Source organism: Clinocottus analis, unplaced genomic scaffold, assembly GCF_023055335.1.
Source record: "Clinocottus analis isolate CAN_PGR_092001 unplaced genomic scaffold, fCliAna1.0.p SCAF_12, whole genome shotgun sequence".
Classification (NCBI taxonomy): domain Eukaryota; kingdom Metazoa; phylum Chordata; class Actinopteri; order Perciformes; family Cottidae; genus Clinocottus; species Clinocottus analis.
In genome coordinates, this window is record NW_027175843.1 from 16,937,840 (window position 1) to 16,954,204 (window position 16,365).

General features: G+C 41.9%; 1 protein-coding gene across 3 annotated transcripts in view; it reads left to right on the forward strand.

Moving 5' to 3' along the window:
• The window catches only part of pard3bb (par-3 family cell polarity regulator beta b), a 180,865-nt gene that overhangs the window by 57,723 nt on the left and 106,777 nt on the right, over positions 1-16,365 (forward strand). For all 3 annotated transcript variants that reach the window (XM_068572961.1, XM_068572959.1, XM_068572960.1), the window contains exons 8-11: positions 2,140-2,398; positions 3,329-3,437; positions 5,394-5,533; positions 5,669-5,797. In XM_068572961.1, coding sequence (XP_068429062.1) covers positions 2,140-2,398; positions 3,329-3,437; positions 5,394-5,533; positions 5,669-5,797 — 637 coding nt within the window. The remainder of the gene's footprint in view (positions 1-2,139; positions 2,399-3,328; positions 3,438-5,393; positions 5,534-5,668; positions 5,798-16,365) is intronic.

Genomic DNA, 16,365 nt, shown 5'->3' on the forward strand with positions numbered 1-16,365 from the left:
TATGCCGTCGTCACAATAGTCCTGGTCCAGCTTTCAGCGTGGTAATAAGATTATATGAGGTTTTTACATGCTGTACTGTAGGTAACTGGATTAACACCAGAGGGGTTTCCTATTGTTCAAAGATAGGGTTAGTCTCTCAAAAACACACACACACACACACCTACACACACACACACACACACACACACACACACACACACACACACACACACACACACACACACCTCGTCTTTCACTTGGACATACTCACTTATTCATATGTTTGGGAATAAATGCAGACACATTCAATATGAACAAAGCAATTTATCTTTAATTTTGTATGTGACATTGCCAGGCCTTCTCTTTACACAAACAGGTTTGAGTGTGATTTCAAACATGCACACACACACACACACACACACACACACACACACACACACACACACACACACACACACACACACACACACACACACGCACACACCCTTGCCAGTATTGTTTTGTCATGGCAGGTGTATTGAGATGTGGAGCTTGGTCCAGGGAAATATGCCTAAGTAGGCCACTGAAAGTCCACTGATCTCTATGAGTGCCACACACACACACACACACACACACACACACACACACACACACACACACACACACACACACACACACACACACACACTTTCATTGTCCCATCTTGGCAGCTGTGCTGAGGTAACCTGCTTGATTAGAATATCTCTTTTACACAAATGGGCCTGCACACATTGTCCAATCAGGAACAATGATGATAATATCTATGCACAATGGCCCCCATATACACAGCAACACACACACACACACACACACACACACACACACACACACACACACACACACACACAGCTTTCACATCTCGGTGCATTGCACTGTATTGTGCTCTTATTACAATTAAAATCCCTACAAAGTGTCATTCAGACATATACAAAGCAAATTCAATTTTTTAAATGTACTTGCTGTATAAAAACTGTATTTCCTGTCATGCTGCGTCGATTGATTGATTTAGATGCAATTTCATCATCAGATTTATAACTTCCTGTTATATTTCTGTAACATTTTAAAGTATTATTATTGCATATATAATGCAAAGTCTAAACAAGTATATTATTCATGCATAGCATGCTAAACATACTGTTGTCTCTAGTTACAGAAATGTAATGGTCATTATACTTCTAATAATAATCGAGGCGGGAAATAACAGTAGTGTAATCCAATAGAATTTAAATAAACTGAATTTTCTCTGTCGGTTATCTGAGGTGACTGATGGTGTTTGCCAATCGCCTCTGACACAATGGTCCCCCTAATTTACTTAGCATAATCTGATATGAACTAATTCTCTGCAAAATGATCTCTCTTTGGGATTATGAGATTATAATGTCCTGCTGCACAGGTGTCATTGTTCTGCGCTGCATTTCCTGCCTTCAGTTTATCTCGTTCACAGAAGCACACAGTGACCCACCGGAGATAACCACTGACAACAATTGATAGAAACGGATAGATGATAGATTATGTAATGCATCTTCGAATAATTAACTCCAGTTAACAAATGACTATGGCATACGTCCCACTTTTTTTCATAAATACACATATAGGTAATTTCATTCAATGTTTTTTCTTGATGAACTCTGTCTTGTATCACAAGGCATACATAGTTTTTTTTTTGTATCATAGTACATTTAAAATGGGATTATTGAGTGACATTTAAGAGACTAGATAATTAGTTGGTTTAATTTTAAAAGTAATTTCCAGTGAAACCAATTATTATTTACGGTGATCCTCATCAGTCTTGGAATTGACAATAAAATATAATCAGTTTAATAAAGATATATGAGTCCAAGATATGTTACGGTGAATTACAATTTTCTTTTATTTATACTGACACCTCATTTATAATAATAAGAAAGTAACTGGATTTTTTTGTCTTACTAACTATTTGTCAGTAAGTGGGTTATAGATCCTTTGCTAATTACTTTGCTTGTGAGATTGATAACTCCACACTCTCTATGTGATTGCCATTCGTGGCATTATTAGTTTAAATGGTAAATGTGTGTCATATACAGGACAGTATTTTTTTCACACCGTTTCCTCTCTTCCTCTGCAGCGACCGCTCACCTCTCGCTCTTTCTCTTTGCCTCTCAGAGCCCAGGAAGTTTTCCGTCAGGCGATGCGCTCCCCGGTCGTCCGGCTGGAAGTAGTTCCCTCCGTGCACAGAGAACGCTACGAGAAGAGTCTGATCGGTCAGCTGTTTGGCAACAGCGCCGGTCCCGACTGCAGCCCCCAAATCGCCAAAATCAAAGAGCCGCCTCCACCTATCAAAGCCAAACCCGTGTTCAAGCCCCCCGAGAATCCAACTCTGCGATTGGCCGAGGAAGCCGCCTCCATTGAAGCCGCCGTTAATGTAAGTTGCTCTGCTTCATGTCGACTTGCTATTTAATGACACAAATTAATAAAACAAGCAAGTCACAGTGTACACATGTACGTTATTCTACTTTATCACATGAGTTGTTGTCACAGCTTTCTGCTCCACTGCCTCAGAGAACAAAAAGAAACAGTTTAAGTTATGAAATGCCACGATTTTAGGTTTTTTGGGCCGAATCATTTTCCATGACAATTGCTCTCCGCCTTAATCTGCACACCCTGAATCGACTGTGTCCCCACACTATTTATAGTTGTCTCTTTCTTTGAGCTATGGAGTCGTTCTGATTGAAACGCATGCAATCGTGCCGTCAGCACTACCATGGTGACAAGGCGGACATTTGCAAAAAACAGCTGCCGCAGTGGCAACAGTTACTTGGCAACAGATGATTATCACTTTATTTTATTAGCAAACCAAACCTGTTTATCTGTGACTCTGTAATGGCAAACATTGATGCAAGGTTTCATAAACTTACACTCTATATTCCTTGTGGTTCTCCACATAGTGATACATAACAGCTAAGTTTGTATAATGAATGTTACACGATTCATCATTTTCACTTCCAATATAGTCTGTTTTTGCCTTTAATATCTGCATGATACCTACAATGACAAACAAATGACATAAAAGATCCCAATTTATATCAACATTTCAAATTGACAATGACTTATATGATGTCCTTTGTGTGTAACAAGCTATTACTTTAGCAATTATAACTTCACTCAAAGTTTGTTTATATGTCTTACGGGAAGAAGAACCCAAATCAAAAGCTTACAGAATCCAGAGGTTTGAGGAATGATGCAAGTACAATGTAAACACATTGTTATGCTGCCGTGGACATCTTCTTTTGTCACCATACTTTTTAAAATGTTACTATAAAATGTACTTTAATGCTCCACATTCTCCACCTAGACATCCAAGGGGAGGAGCGAGAGCCCCCTCTCCAAAAAAAGTCCCGCCCTCTCCAGCTTGGTGACCAATAAGAAAGTAGGACGAAGGCTGAGGATCGATCTAAAGAAAGGTGAGCAACACTTGGCTACAGACAGGGAGAGATAATGTGTATCAATTCTGGCATACTAGTTATTTTGTGAAAAAAACAACGATAATTGATTCGGAAAATAATCACCATTGATGATGCTTGTATGTGAAATAATACGGAGCAGCAATACAAAAAGTTCCCAAAACGTTTACCTACATTTGCAGCTAAGTGGTTAGCAATGATTTCTTAACCTATACTTATTCTTAGCAGACTGCGAATGACATCGCTAACGTTACCTGCAGACGACAAGGATTGACGGCTGCTCGACACAGTCGAAACCGACATTTCTGCAGATTTCTGTGCTCGTTTGCCAGATGTTGTGATAAATTGCTGGTATTACCTCCTTTGCCCATGAGAGCTTTTAGAGAGTTCTCAGCATCGACTCCAGTAAATTGTAGTCCACACTTTTGATCTTTTTCTTCTCTCGCTGCACTGAACCGCTCGTGCAAAGACGGGCACGGATAGAGGAGGCCGACCACGCTGAGATTTTCCGCTGAGATCTCGCTCCCTAACTTCTAAAGTACTGATAGCAGAAGCGCTAACAACCCTTGTACAGCGTCAGGCGTCTTCCAAGAGAGGTGTCAGGTCACCTTTCCTCTGTAAATGACAAGTTAAAATATTTCAGAACACTCGCACCTCTCTGATATTTGATCTTTTTATTCCCTCTGTTCATTTTCAACACTGGCATATTCAAAGTATCTGATACCTTCAAAAGAAGGATATACATAGTCGCTTCTCTCTCTGTGCAAACAGGGACTATTTTGTAGTTACTCAGATTGCCTGAAGGCGTCAAATGTGCCCCGCCATGACGTTAATACTGTATAAGATCTCTATTTTAGAGATTCAGGGAGAACTAGAGAAGTTTCGAGTCACATCTGTTGTTGTTATATATGTTTGTTTCACCTTTCTTACACAGCCCCTCAGCCGCTTTCTGAAAGTGCATCATTAACCCTCTTTATTTCTTGCCATTTTCTAAAAGTATACTATGAACTCACTCACTCTCCTGCTACCGCACCCAGCATTGTGCTTATTTCTATGGAGCGTCCTTTCTCTGTTCTCTGGCCGACTCTCCCTCCTCTCACCCTTCCTCTCTCCATCTTCCTGATTCCCCCTCTTCAGGGTCTATTAAGTCTTTATTGATCTGTTCATTTCTGCTGATATGAATTCATACTGGACCAAACTGCTGACTTGGCTCTGCTAAAGAGACCAGACTAAATGAGGTCTATAAAACACACAACTAGTCTCTCTGTCTGTGTGTGTGTGTGTGGTCTTTTTTTTCTGTGCATGTCTCTAAGCTCTTTCACGCTCATTTTAATGTGTGTTTGTGTGTGTGTGTGAGCGTGTACACGCACATGTTTTTCACTGATTACTATTTTAATCTTCATCACGTCTCTTTCCAGGACATTCACTCCCTGTTTCCGCTCATTTCTCTTTTTTACCTTTTCCTCGCCTCTTTCTCAATTTATTCCCCCCCCCACCTCCCAGTCTCTGCCCGACACCTGAACCCATTTTTAAAACCTTCACACCTGCAGATACTCTAGCACCAGCTATAGCTAAAGGGTTTAAAGCAACACAAACAGACATGCACACACAATCTCCGAAGGCTTTAAGTTATCACACTTACAATATGTAGTCAGGAGCTGAGTCAACAACACCGAGTTGAAGTTTTCAGGTGTACTTTAGGATGTGTGTGTGTGGGTGGCGGGATAGGAGATTTTCTTTTTACTCTCAAAGCCTGTGGAAGACAAATATAGAAGCAGGGAGTAAACATCTATCCAGGATATTTGTGTGTCGATATAAGAGTGTTACTTCTGCTTGTATATTGTACCTCACCCCATTCTTTATCACATTTCTTTGTGTGCGTTTGTATGTCTGTGTGTGTGTGTGTGTGTGTGTGTGTGTGTGTGTGTGCGTTTGTATGTCTGTGTGTGTGTCTAGGCTCGGAAGGTCTTGGTTTTACCGTCGTTACCAGAGATTCTTCAGTCCACGGCCCGGGTCCTATTCTAGTCAAAAACATTCTGGCTCGTGGAGCCGCTGTCAAAGATGGACGCCTGCAGTCGGGAGACCGCATACTTGAGGTACATGGCACGACTGATGCTTGTGTTGTCAGTCTACCAAAGATGTGATGCATCGAAAAATAATATTAGCACTAAGGAGGTGAGTGTAGTGGATGAAAAGGAAACATGGTGCTGCTAATGGTGGTGTTTCTGCAGGTCAACGGTGTGGATATCACGGGTGTGGGCCAAGAGGAGCTGGTGTGTATGCTACGGAGCACGCGGCAGGGAGAGAGTGTGTGTCTTGTGGTCCTACGGCAGGAAGAGATGTTCCTGCCCCGGGAGATGGTAAGAACCAAACACAATGCCCTTTTCTCAGGCAATGGAACAACATTTTCGGGTGGATTTTGCAGATATTATTCTTTTTTTCTGTCAAGGCAGCATGAAAGGCTGCCTTTCTGCATCGGCAACTACACCTGCAGTTCTTTTTTTTTACCAGTTAAAATTTCCGCTACCTTTTTCATCTCCCTCTAATTTTGCCATTTTTTGGTCCAATCAACAGGCTTGCCTGGAAGATGCATTGCCTGGTAGCCAATAGGAAGGCTTCTTGTTAGAGACAATACACTCACATGTAATTGAGGACCTCTTCTGAATAATCTGAATAATGAGATGTTCTTACAAAGCAATCAAGTTTTATTTAACTCCATGCTGATTGAATCTAATGAGCCCATTGTGAAGCTTTATGTTGGTTTTGGTAACATTTTCTGCCAGTCTTTCCTTGGCACCTTGTTTCTGCTGAATTTCAACACTGTTTTGATTAATAAACACTTATTTAATTCTCCTTTGTTCTATTTTCCATTCTTCTACTTTCAATCTGACTCTGCACGATCAATTTCTATGCATGCATAGGTGCTAATTAAGCTTGTTATCCCTTATACCTTAAAGATGTTATTCTCTCAGGCGGTGGTTCCCAAAGTGGGTGCCACGGCTCCCTGGGGTGCAAGATTTATCACATCATTATTCATTTATTGTGGGCTTTAAATAACATTCCACCACATTAAGAATAAATCAGCAACATTAACTGCACATTAAATACAGTTCATGTTAGGTTTTCAATATTGTTGCCAATTTCTTTCGTAATATAATGGGCTTTCTTGCTAGGGAGCTCAACAGTCAGCATCTGTGTAAAGATACTGACTTTATGACTATATATATATATATATATATATATATATATATATATATATATATATATATATATATATATATAGTTTGGGAATCACTGCTGCTCAAAGGGGAATTTGAATTATATCCTTACAGTCATCACAGCTGTTTTGGTGTTGACAATCACTTGTTTCCTTCAACTTTGAAGCACCACTTTGCTCTGCACATGTAGCCACGCCTGCACAAGCCGAATAACAAGTTTCACTTTCTATTAATATTATCTTCCTACCATTTTCTCCTCTTCTCCTCTCAACCCATCACTCGTGTCCTCTCAATTTGATTCTTTTCATGTTGGTTATTGTGTCTCTCTGTTTCTCTTTCCGCTCTTATCAACTGATGTTTCCTCAATGGCTGCCAGGAAGTTACACACACATGCACGTGCATGCGACCCTGAGCCCCATAGGAAATTCTTTCTTTGCAGACAGGAAAGGGAACAATGTGCTGGCGGGTGTGCACACGTGTTAACATACAGAATCCCTTGAGTGTTGTATCTTGTCCAGAGTTTCTCCATGTACGCATGTTTGAAATCCGTGGCCGTCTTTGTGTGCCGGCCAAGTGTTCCTGAATACTTCCTGTCGTCACAGTGTTACTTGCGCTCACTCAAAAGCTCTCTGCCACAGCAGTACTGTTACGTAGGAAACTACGCTTGGAAACTGCCTTGGTAGCCATTTTCATGTTGCATATGGATTGTTGCTGTAATCCGGGGAGAAAAAACACTTTTGCCTTTCTAAATGTAGAACAAGCTTTTTGAAAAATCTTAATCATAAATTCAGTTTATTTTGTGTAGCCCAAAATCTCAATTTACAAATTTGCCCAGGAGGGCTGTACAATCTGTACACATACGACATCCCTGTCCCAGGACCTCACATCGGATCAGGAAAAACCCCACACAGGGAAAAAGAAAAGACACCTTTTAGGTATTCAGATTGCTTACTGTAAGATTGCTTCCTGAACAGCTCACAGTCAGGTGGTTGTTGTTGTTGTGTGTGGTTGTGTTTACTTTCAGACCACAAACGTGTGAGACTCTCCTAACAGGCGGTATTCCTCAGGTGGTTTCCATCCACACAACAGTTTGATTGAGAGGTTTACGAGCTCAAAGCAATTGCACTGAAAAGCAAACGCAGCACGGTTAGTTTTTTTTATCAAACCAAACATGTTCGGTGTTAAATCATTCATCATATTAATTTTGCAACTTTACTACAACAGTTTTAACTTAGGCGCGGTTGCTGTGCAACTTTACCACATGGGTACAAGACCAGAATATCTCTCGCACAGTCAGGAAACGGGACCCCCCTTTGGTCCAGTATTATTCATACACACGCTCACTCAGTTCACCACAGGAAAATAAATGAGTATTGTCCTTCTGCATAGAGAACTACGCCAAAATGGCTCCCAATGGTAAAGTATTGTCTCTGTCTATTTTAAGAGCTGCTTAAACCAACCAGCCGATTCAAGGACACTGCTGGTGTTTGTATCTGGATGTGTGCCTGCAATTGTGTATGTGGATATAGTCATGCAAAGGCAGGCTTATTGACGTTTATTTGTGAGTCTCATTGTCTTATATTTGCAGATTTCGTATAGAAGCTTTAAACTATGTTTCCATCAGTGCATAAAAACTAAGAATCACTGAGTTTTTGTTCATTTAGAAGGAGCCCTTCACATCTACATCGGGAGCAGGTTCTACTTACAGAGTCTGCCATGTTGAGCTGATCTGTATTTAATTGACTTATTGCATGCGATTATAATATATATATATATATATATATATATATATATATATATATATATATATATATATATATATATATATATATATATATATTGTTTAGTCAGAATATCCACATATCCTCATTTGATTCATCTATTTGGGCAGATCAGAAAGAAGGAAATATTGAGAAAGCAAATCATATTGGGGCGAAATAGAACAGATTGAAAGATGGTGGACAAGTATTGGTCGAAAGACAGACTCCACCCCCATCGCCCCGAAGTGGAGAACGAAAAATGGATGGATTTACTCTTCATTACAGTTTAGTGTGAGCGCTGATAAATTACATGGGTAAGCTGCAGTTTCACGCTTAGCTCAGCTTGAATTCTAGGTAGATAATATGTTCGTGTGTGTGTGTGTGTGTGTGTGTGTGTGTGTGTGTGTGTGTGTATGAGGGAGTGGATGGATGGTGAGAATGATGATATCAAGACTGAGGAAGATGTTTGCCTGCAAACAGGAAATTCAAATTTGAGCCTTTTTTCATCATGATGGAGATATTTGATGATGAGGATCTTTATTTTTTTGTGATGCTGATTCGCAGGAACAGAAAACTGTTCACTTGCTTTCCCTCAGTTCAACTGATATATACAGGGATATGTCTCAGCTCCTTGGTTTTACCGACACTGAGCAGAAGGTTGTTGCAAGATCTTGAAGTCCTTTTGTGTAATTTGTCCGATGAGCGTGACGTAATCCACAAACTAAACAACAGAGTTCTCTTCATGTCAAGGGTGGTAGTTGTGGGTGTACAGCGTGTCCAGTGTGTGCAGGAGTGGGCTGAGCACAAAGCCCTGTGGTGCTCAATACTAGAGATGGCAACAGGAAATTAAATAGTCAGCACAGTGCTCGTCTGTCTGAGTGGTGAGAGTTTTGCTCTTTGGTTACATCCTTCAACTTATCGAATTAAAGTAAAGACCAAATAATTTGGGAGGATAAGAATTGGTGTGTGACTGTTGAGGAGGCCCCGACAATGTTGTCATGTGCCTTCAAATGAATCCTCTGTGTAAGCTTCACCAGCTGGTAGCAGCCAACTGGTTCTCTCTTCACCTTGTGAGTCTGCGAGTGTGTCATCACGGCACAATGTGGTCCTGCAGACACAACTACTGGAACAGGAACTACCACAGAGGCGACTTTGACAGGCGCTTGTATTATGCTGTCACGAAACTCTCCATGTGTGTCGTTGAGATCACAATGACGGCAGAATCTGAAGCAGGTGTGGACCGAGGAAGGGCGCCGATGTGCAGTCGCAGCTGCTGTGATCCCATCGCGAGCTGCTCTCTCGTTTTTAAATGAATCTCGAGCATGTCTATTACGATGAACATAGTATTGTAAAGCACATGAGTTGTTACTTTTGTGGTTAGAGATGCTCTCAGTGCTTCATTTGTGCTGAATCGTGATTGACTTTTTTTTGTTTTGGGAATACCTTTTTTTTTTTATTAACATGCAAAAAGATGAGGGAATATAAAAGCCATCCTTTTTTCTTTTTTTTCACGTCGTGTTTGTGATTTCACACCTCAAATCAAGCATACGGCTGGCAGTATTATCACACCTCGCTGACTGGCATGGTGTCCAGTTTTCTGTTTCACATAAACAGCATTCTCACAAACTTCCGCACAACTCTGCCAATATTGTTGTTGAGAGGACGGAGGATGTGCACACAGGTCTGGGATTTGAAATTAAAAAATCATTCACTTTAAGGCAAGGATTTTGTACCTTGTCATTCTCACGAGAGCTCACATTAAAGTGCCAAAGCTTTGATGGTTCTGGTTGTCGTCATGAACCAAAAAAAATCTTCATATTCTGATCTTTTTAATAGTTATTTTGCTGGCAGGTGCAGGCTGTCTTGTAGTTAATCCTTACTGAGGATAATATTGCACATCCCGTAATTTGTTAAAGGACTGAAGGTTTCTAAGAAGTTCCCAGGAAGAACTTTGTAACAACTTAAAGAGCAGGAAAAACATTTTGAAGTGTTTCTCTGTTGATGTTTTAATGATGCAGATGTGAGCGCCTGTGAGCAGTCAACCATTTATGTCATATAGTTTCATAGAAAACCTTATGCACAGATCCAACTTTTATACCATGTTCCAATGATGTGGCTAAAACTTCTGATATATATATATATATATATATATATATATATATATATATATATATATATATATATATATATATATATATATATATATACATTTTTAATGATTTGATGTTGGGGTTTATGCCAGCTTGTTGGTGTTTGCAGAGAGGAAACTGGAGAAGGATGATGATGAAATGATGGAAGGATCTTGTCTATCTTCTCCTCCCCCTCTTCCGTTGTCTCATTTTAGCCCACCATCTGGTGTTGTCTGCTAATGTCTGTGCTCGCTGTAGAACAAAGACATTACACCACCTCTACACGCACACACACACACACACACACACACACACACACACACACGCGCACACACACACACTTACTCAAAGTCACAAAGCCTTTCTTTGACATACAATCATATTCATACAAATTCCTCAATATAACAAGTACACTGTACATCCACCTGCTGTGTTGGCTCTCTCTCTAAAGACACTTTGTGCACACACACACACACACGCACACACACACACACACACACACACACACACACACACACACACACACACACACACTCACACACACACAGACGATCGCTAACACATGCAACATAAAAAGACAGTTTTTCAGTTATTTTTTTCACACACAAACAAGCATACGCCCGCTGAGTTGGCTAGTGCCTTGAAACTAATGTTTGAAACAAAGATGCTCTTTTCTGCTTCCAGACATTTCACACCTCTCTTTCTCCCGGCTCCCTCCCATTCTCTTCTTCTCTTATTCTATACTTTGCTGTCTTTTTGTTCTGGTCAATATCACAACACCAACTTTTAATGAAATAATTAAATTACAGACAATATATTGCGTGCATTTTCCCACGTACGAGGATTGCGTCGAGCATGAAATCTGTAGATTTTTCTCGTGCTCTTGCCAGACAAATCATTTTCGAGATGTAAAAACATGTTCAATTGAAAGGTTGTACGTCAACGCACAGTGAGGAAGCACCAGGTAGCACTGTTAACGCTGTCAGCACTGTTGCCATCATTGACACTGTTAGTGCCGCTAACACTGTTATCAATTAGCCGCCATATTGAGAGCCATGTGGAGGCAATAAATATGCTCTGGATTTGGAATGGAGCACCTCTAATAATCCCTACCGTGTTTCAAGACTATGACGAGTCAAATTAAATTAACATTTTTCTGATATGGTTTTTCCACCCAAAGTTCAGGTATGTGTCGAGAACGGCTTGAAGGCACTCTCACTCCTTCTCCCTCTCTGAACCACCTAGAATCTATGAATATGCAAATACCTTTTGTTTGAAAAGTTTTAACTGCTGGACTCAAGCTGTCTCCTACTTCGCTGAAAAGTTCATTCTCAGTGCATGTGCACGGGAGTCTTGCAATTTCCATGCAAGACGTATCGCCCGGTGGGCCACGATTCGCTGATGTCACCAAACCCTGTTTGTGTGTCCACGCCTTAAACTGAGATTTAAGGTGAGCACAGAGGAACTTTGCCCCCTCAGCAGATCCATGTGGGAGCAACCTTTAAGGGTCTCGCTCTGCACATTCATTTGCAGAAACACAGTAATGTGGTGGGAGGCGTTAAGTTAGGGTTGATTTATGGATAAGCAAAACACAGGAATACACGCAGAACACAACTGAGGCAAAATGGGATTTCCGCCATAACATTCATCACCATCTACCGTGCTTTAAAGAGCACGAATGGTACAACATAATGGATGATGATACCAACAAACCAGCCACTCACGCTCTGTCGCTACTAATACAGAGGATTGAATGAAAGGTCTCAGAGCGACGGCACCGAGCTGTTTGTGGAGCCGCACAGTGTGTGATGAGCTGCAAGACTTTTTTTTTTCCCCACAACAGGAAACATTCTCCTTAGTGCCAGATGCTCCTCTCATGCACCCCCCCCCTCTCACATACACACACACACACACACACACACACACACACACACACACACTGCCATATTAAATCAGTAAACAGTTGGCAGCTGGTGACAGAGCACATTCAATACAAAACAAATTTATTGAACAGTTTCTGATCAGCCGCTGTGTGTGTGTGTGTGTGTTTGTGTGCGTGTGTGTGTGTGTGCGCGTATCCGTGCACTTCTTTGCAGTCTGTTGTCCATTTCTGTGTGTGTGTGTGTGTTACATTTCCATGTTAACGTCACCAATGTGACCTCACAGAATCACTACAGTAGATCCCCCATCTGTTCCACCCTCAGAGACCTGTGCATGCGAACACACACACACACACACACACACACACACACACACACACACACACACACACTCCTTGGCAGCTTGGTGTCTCTGCAGGAGCTGCCATCATCCCAGTGGAGAGCAGCCGAAAAGGGGAGAAGGGTATCATGTCTCTCTTCTCTCTCCCTCTCTCTCTCCGGCTCCCTGTCTCATCTCGCATCTCTCCGCTATTTATCGAAGGTTTATCGGCTCTTCCGTCAGCCTATCATCTACAGTCGCCGCTGTGTGTTTAAGCCCTCAGTACAGGGGTGCCATATATACACACACACACACACACACACACCGAGAGTTGTGTCATACATGTCTGTTGTGGGTTCAAGCCACCGGGGAACAGCATCTGCATTTGTTTTGCTCAGCTAGCATAAGCCACAGTTTGATTGAGAGTAACATAAAAATAGATAATCAATAATTATATCCTTAAAAATTAAACATTTTGTTCGCAATTTTTGGGAAACTTTACTTTCTTACCGATAGATGCGAAGATGGGTACCACGCTCATGTCCGTGATCTCAATTTGAAGCTCCCGCCATTCCACCGTTAATGTAGCTTAGCACAAATAATAGACGGGGGGAACAGCGAGCTGAAGGTAGTGAAGTCTGTCGACAACAGCTCTGAAGCTCACTTATGTACGATACAGTTTCAATCAAATTTCATCAAAAAAGACTCATTTTCTGTAAAATATTCAAGACGACAGCCACGGTTTGGGAACTGTTGGCAAGACACGATACGGCGTTCACGTGGAGAGCTTCGACGCATGAACAGAAGGCTGCCCAGCGCGCACCATGACCCCTTATTACAGCGTGGTCGACCCGCGACCGCTTTTAGCCTCGGACGGCGAAGCCTGCGCCGCCAACATCTGCTGTGGATTTCACAGGACTCGCAGACCGGCTCCAGCATGCGGGGGCGGACCTGGACTACATCGCTACAGAGGAGATCGTCAACTCTGAGCATTCGTGCCGGACTTCAAGAGACTGTAGACCACAACCAGTCCGATTATACAATCCTGTATCTGTATCTCTCCACACAGCTCCCGCCCTCGTTAACTCTTTCCATCTCGAGATACAGACCCTGTTTTCCCCGTTGACATTCATGTTAGCCCTTACAACCACTATGTTTGGCCCCTCCCTCAACTCTTTTATTTTGTGTGTCTGCTCCTCTACTTGTGCAAGCGCCAGATTGTGGCCTGTTGGTCTCCCGCCACAACCTTTATACCAGCCATCAGGGGGAAGTGGGAGAGGAAGGTGTCGGGGATTGGACCACGGGGGGCCGTCGTGAGCAGTGATGGGGCAGTTATTTTCATCAATCAACTGCATAGACCATTATGTCAGGTTTCATCCCTGGGAGTACTTACCTTAGCCATTTTTCTGTGTGTGTGTGTGTGTGTGTGTGTGTGTGTGTGTGTGTGCTTGCCTGCGTGCGTGTGTTAACACACCTACTGCTGTACAGTAGCACAGCGTTCTGTTGTTTGGCCTTGTAAAATGGATCCTTGGGCAGTCATTTCCACAGCATGGTGCTTCACACACACACACACACACACACTCACACACACACACACACACGCGGCTGGGTTGAGGGGCACCTGCAAGTGACCCTCATTAAAACACCATGTTGCTGAAAGCAGGTGTCTTTACACTTCTTAGCAGAGTAGTATTTAAGTATACCCTTAATATTACTCACACAAATGATCAGTAAGATTAGGATCATTGTTCTTCTGTCTCATCCCTCTTTTTTTTTTATCTTTCTCTATTTCTCTCTCTGCCTCACCCTTTAGGGGTGAGTTAAGGACATTTTTTTGCCAGCCTGTTTTCGTTGAATGCCCTCGCTCATTTCAGCATAATGTGTCTTTCCATCTTCCTCCAGCACACGTTTCCCTGGCTCAGTTGAATAAAACAACACCCATTCTCATTCACACACACCGACAGACACTGAGCTGTCTTTTTAATAGCGTGTCCTCCTGTTGATCCATCATTGTGGCAACCCATTTAAATGTTAAACGACCAGCACGAGGGGGTCCATCTATGCAAACAGCTTTTTTTTCTCTCTCTCTCTCCCTCTATGACTTCATGGATTTGATGGAGTTCACAGAGCAAAGATACAAACATCTTTTTTTCACGGCGGCAAACAGAAAACGCGCACATGAGTGCGCACTCCTTGTTTATTATCTCGGTATTACACACAGATGTAACCACCTATCATCGCAATGAGGCTGATGGAATGGAAATGTTCCATGAAATTACGTTGTGCGCTTACAATTTGGTTTGTGACCTTGTCCAGTCCTTTGTGTGTTTCTCTTGTTTTAAAAAAAAGAAGCAATTTCAGTTAATATAAAGAGGCTTCATTTCATTTTGTGTTTGGTTTTCTATCCACTTGGTTGTAAAACCCCACAGGTTTGACAACAAATGATGATTTTTTTATTTCATTGTTTTTCATTGTCAGGTAAATTATCAAAGGAAGCCCAGAGGCTGTGCTTATTTATTGTTTCATAGGCAAATTGAATTCATCACCCAGATAAAAACGGTTTCACACATTTGCATAATATCGTCAGATTCCATAAAACATCTCCCGGCCCTGTGGGTGGTCCTGACCCCGAAGCTGAGAACTGCTGCATCAAACCTTCCTACGGCGTGACAACACCCGTCCTCTGGCATTGCTTCTGCACCATGCTGAGTGCAAGGGGAAAATAATAATAATCATAAATTAACAAAGCAGGGACGTTCGATCAGATAAATAACGAATGTCGAAGGGGCGAGGGGGAGGGGGGGGACAGAGACGTTGCTAAATCACGGACATTACTTCTGACACAATCTCGTGGGCGAAACAATACCCAATGTAATTATGAGCAGAAAGTAGCCCACATTTCTCTTCTGGGTGTTTTAGAGTTCTTTCCAAGGTCGCGGCGCTTCCTATCAGGTCTGGACAGTCAGTCTGATGAGGGGAGTTTTCCAGCAGGGAAAACAGTTTTCTGCAGAGGAGAGGACTTTGTGTCGGCTTAACGCTGTTAAACCTACAATCCCCACAGACAAACACTGTCTAAACCTGACACTGCTGACCCACACAAACGCACACATACACACTCTCTCTCACACACACTCTGACTCAATTCATGCATATACAGTACATAGACAGGCACATGCAGACTAAAGCTTGGCAGCAGACATCAACTTTATACCATAAGTACATGCAATTATTTCTGACTAAAACAAACATGCATAAACACAGTAATTGACAATAACTTACAGACACTCGGACTGAATTTTGATTGCAAGGACAAACACAATAATATCACCGTGAACATTTTCACTGAGCAAATATGTCGTACAAGCTTACCAACGTGTCTTTTTTACAGCGAGTTTGCCAATGGGGGATTTATATGCGTCACTCACGCTAAAAAAAAAAAAAAGGGGAGGGTTTTAATCTTTAATGTAACCAACAATGTTTCATCAGCCACGGTCAAAATGAGCAGTATTGCTGCTTTGTACATTTTGTGAAAGTCCCAGATACGTCAAAAAAAGACAAACGCCATCGTGTCCATGACGTCATCTGGAGGGGCGGAGTTGTTTGTATTCAGGATTTTCTGAAA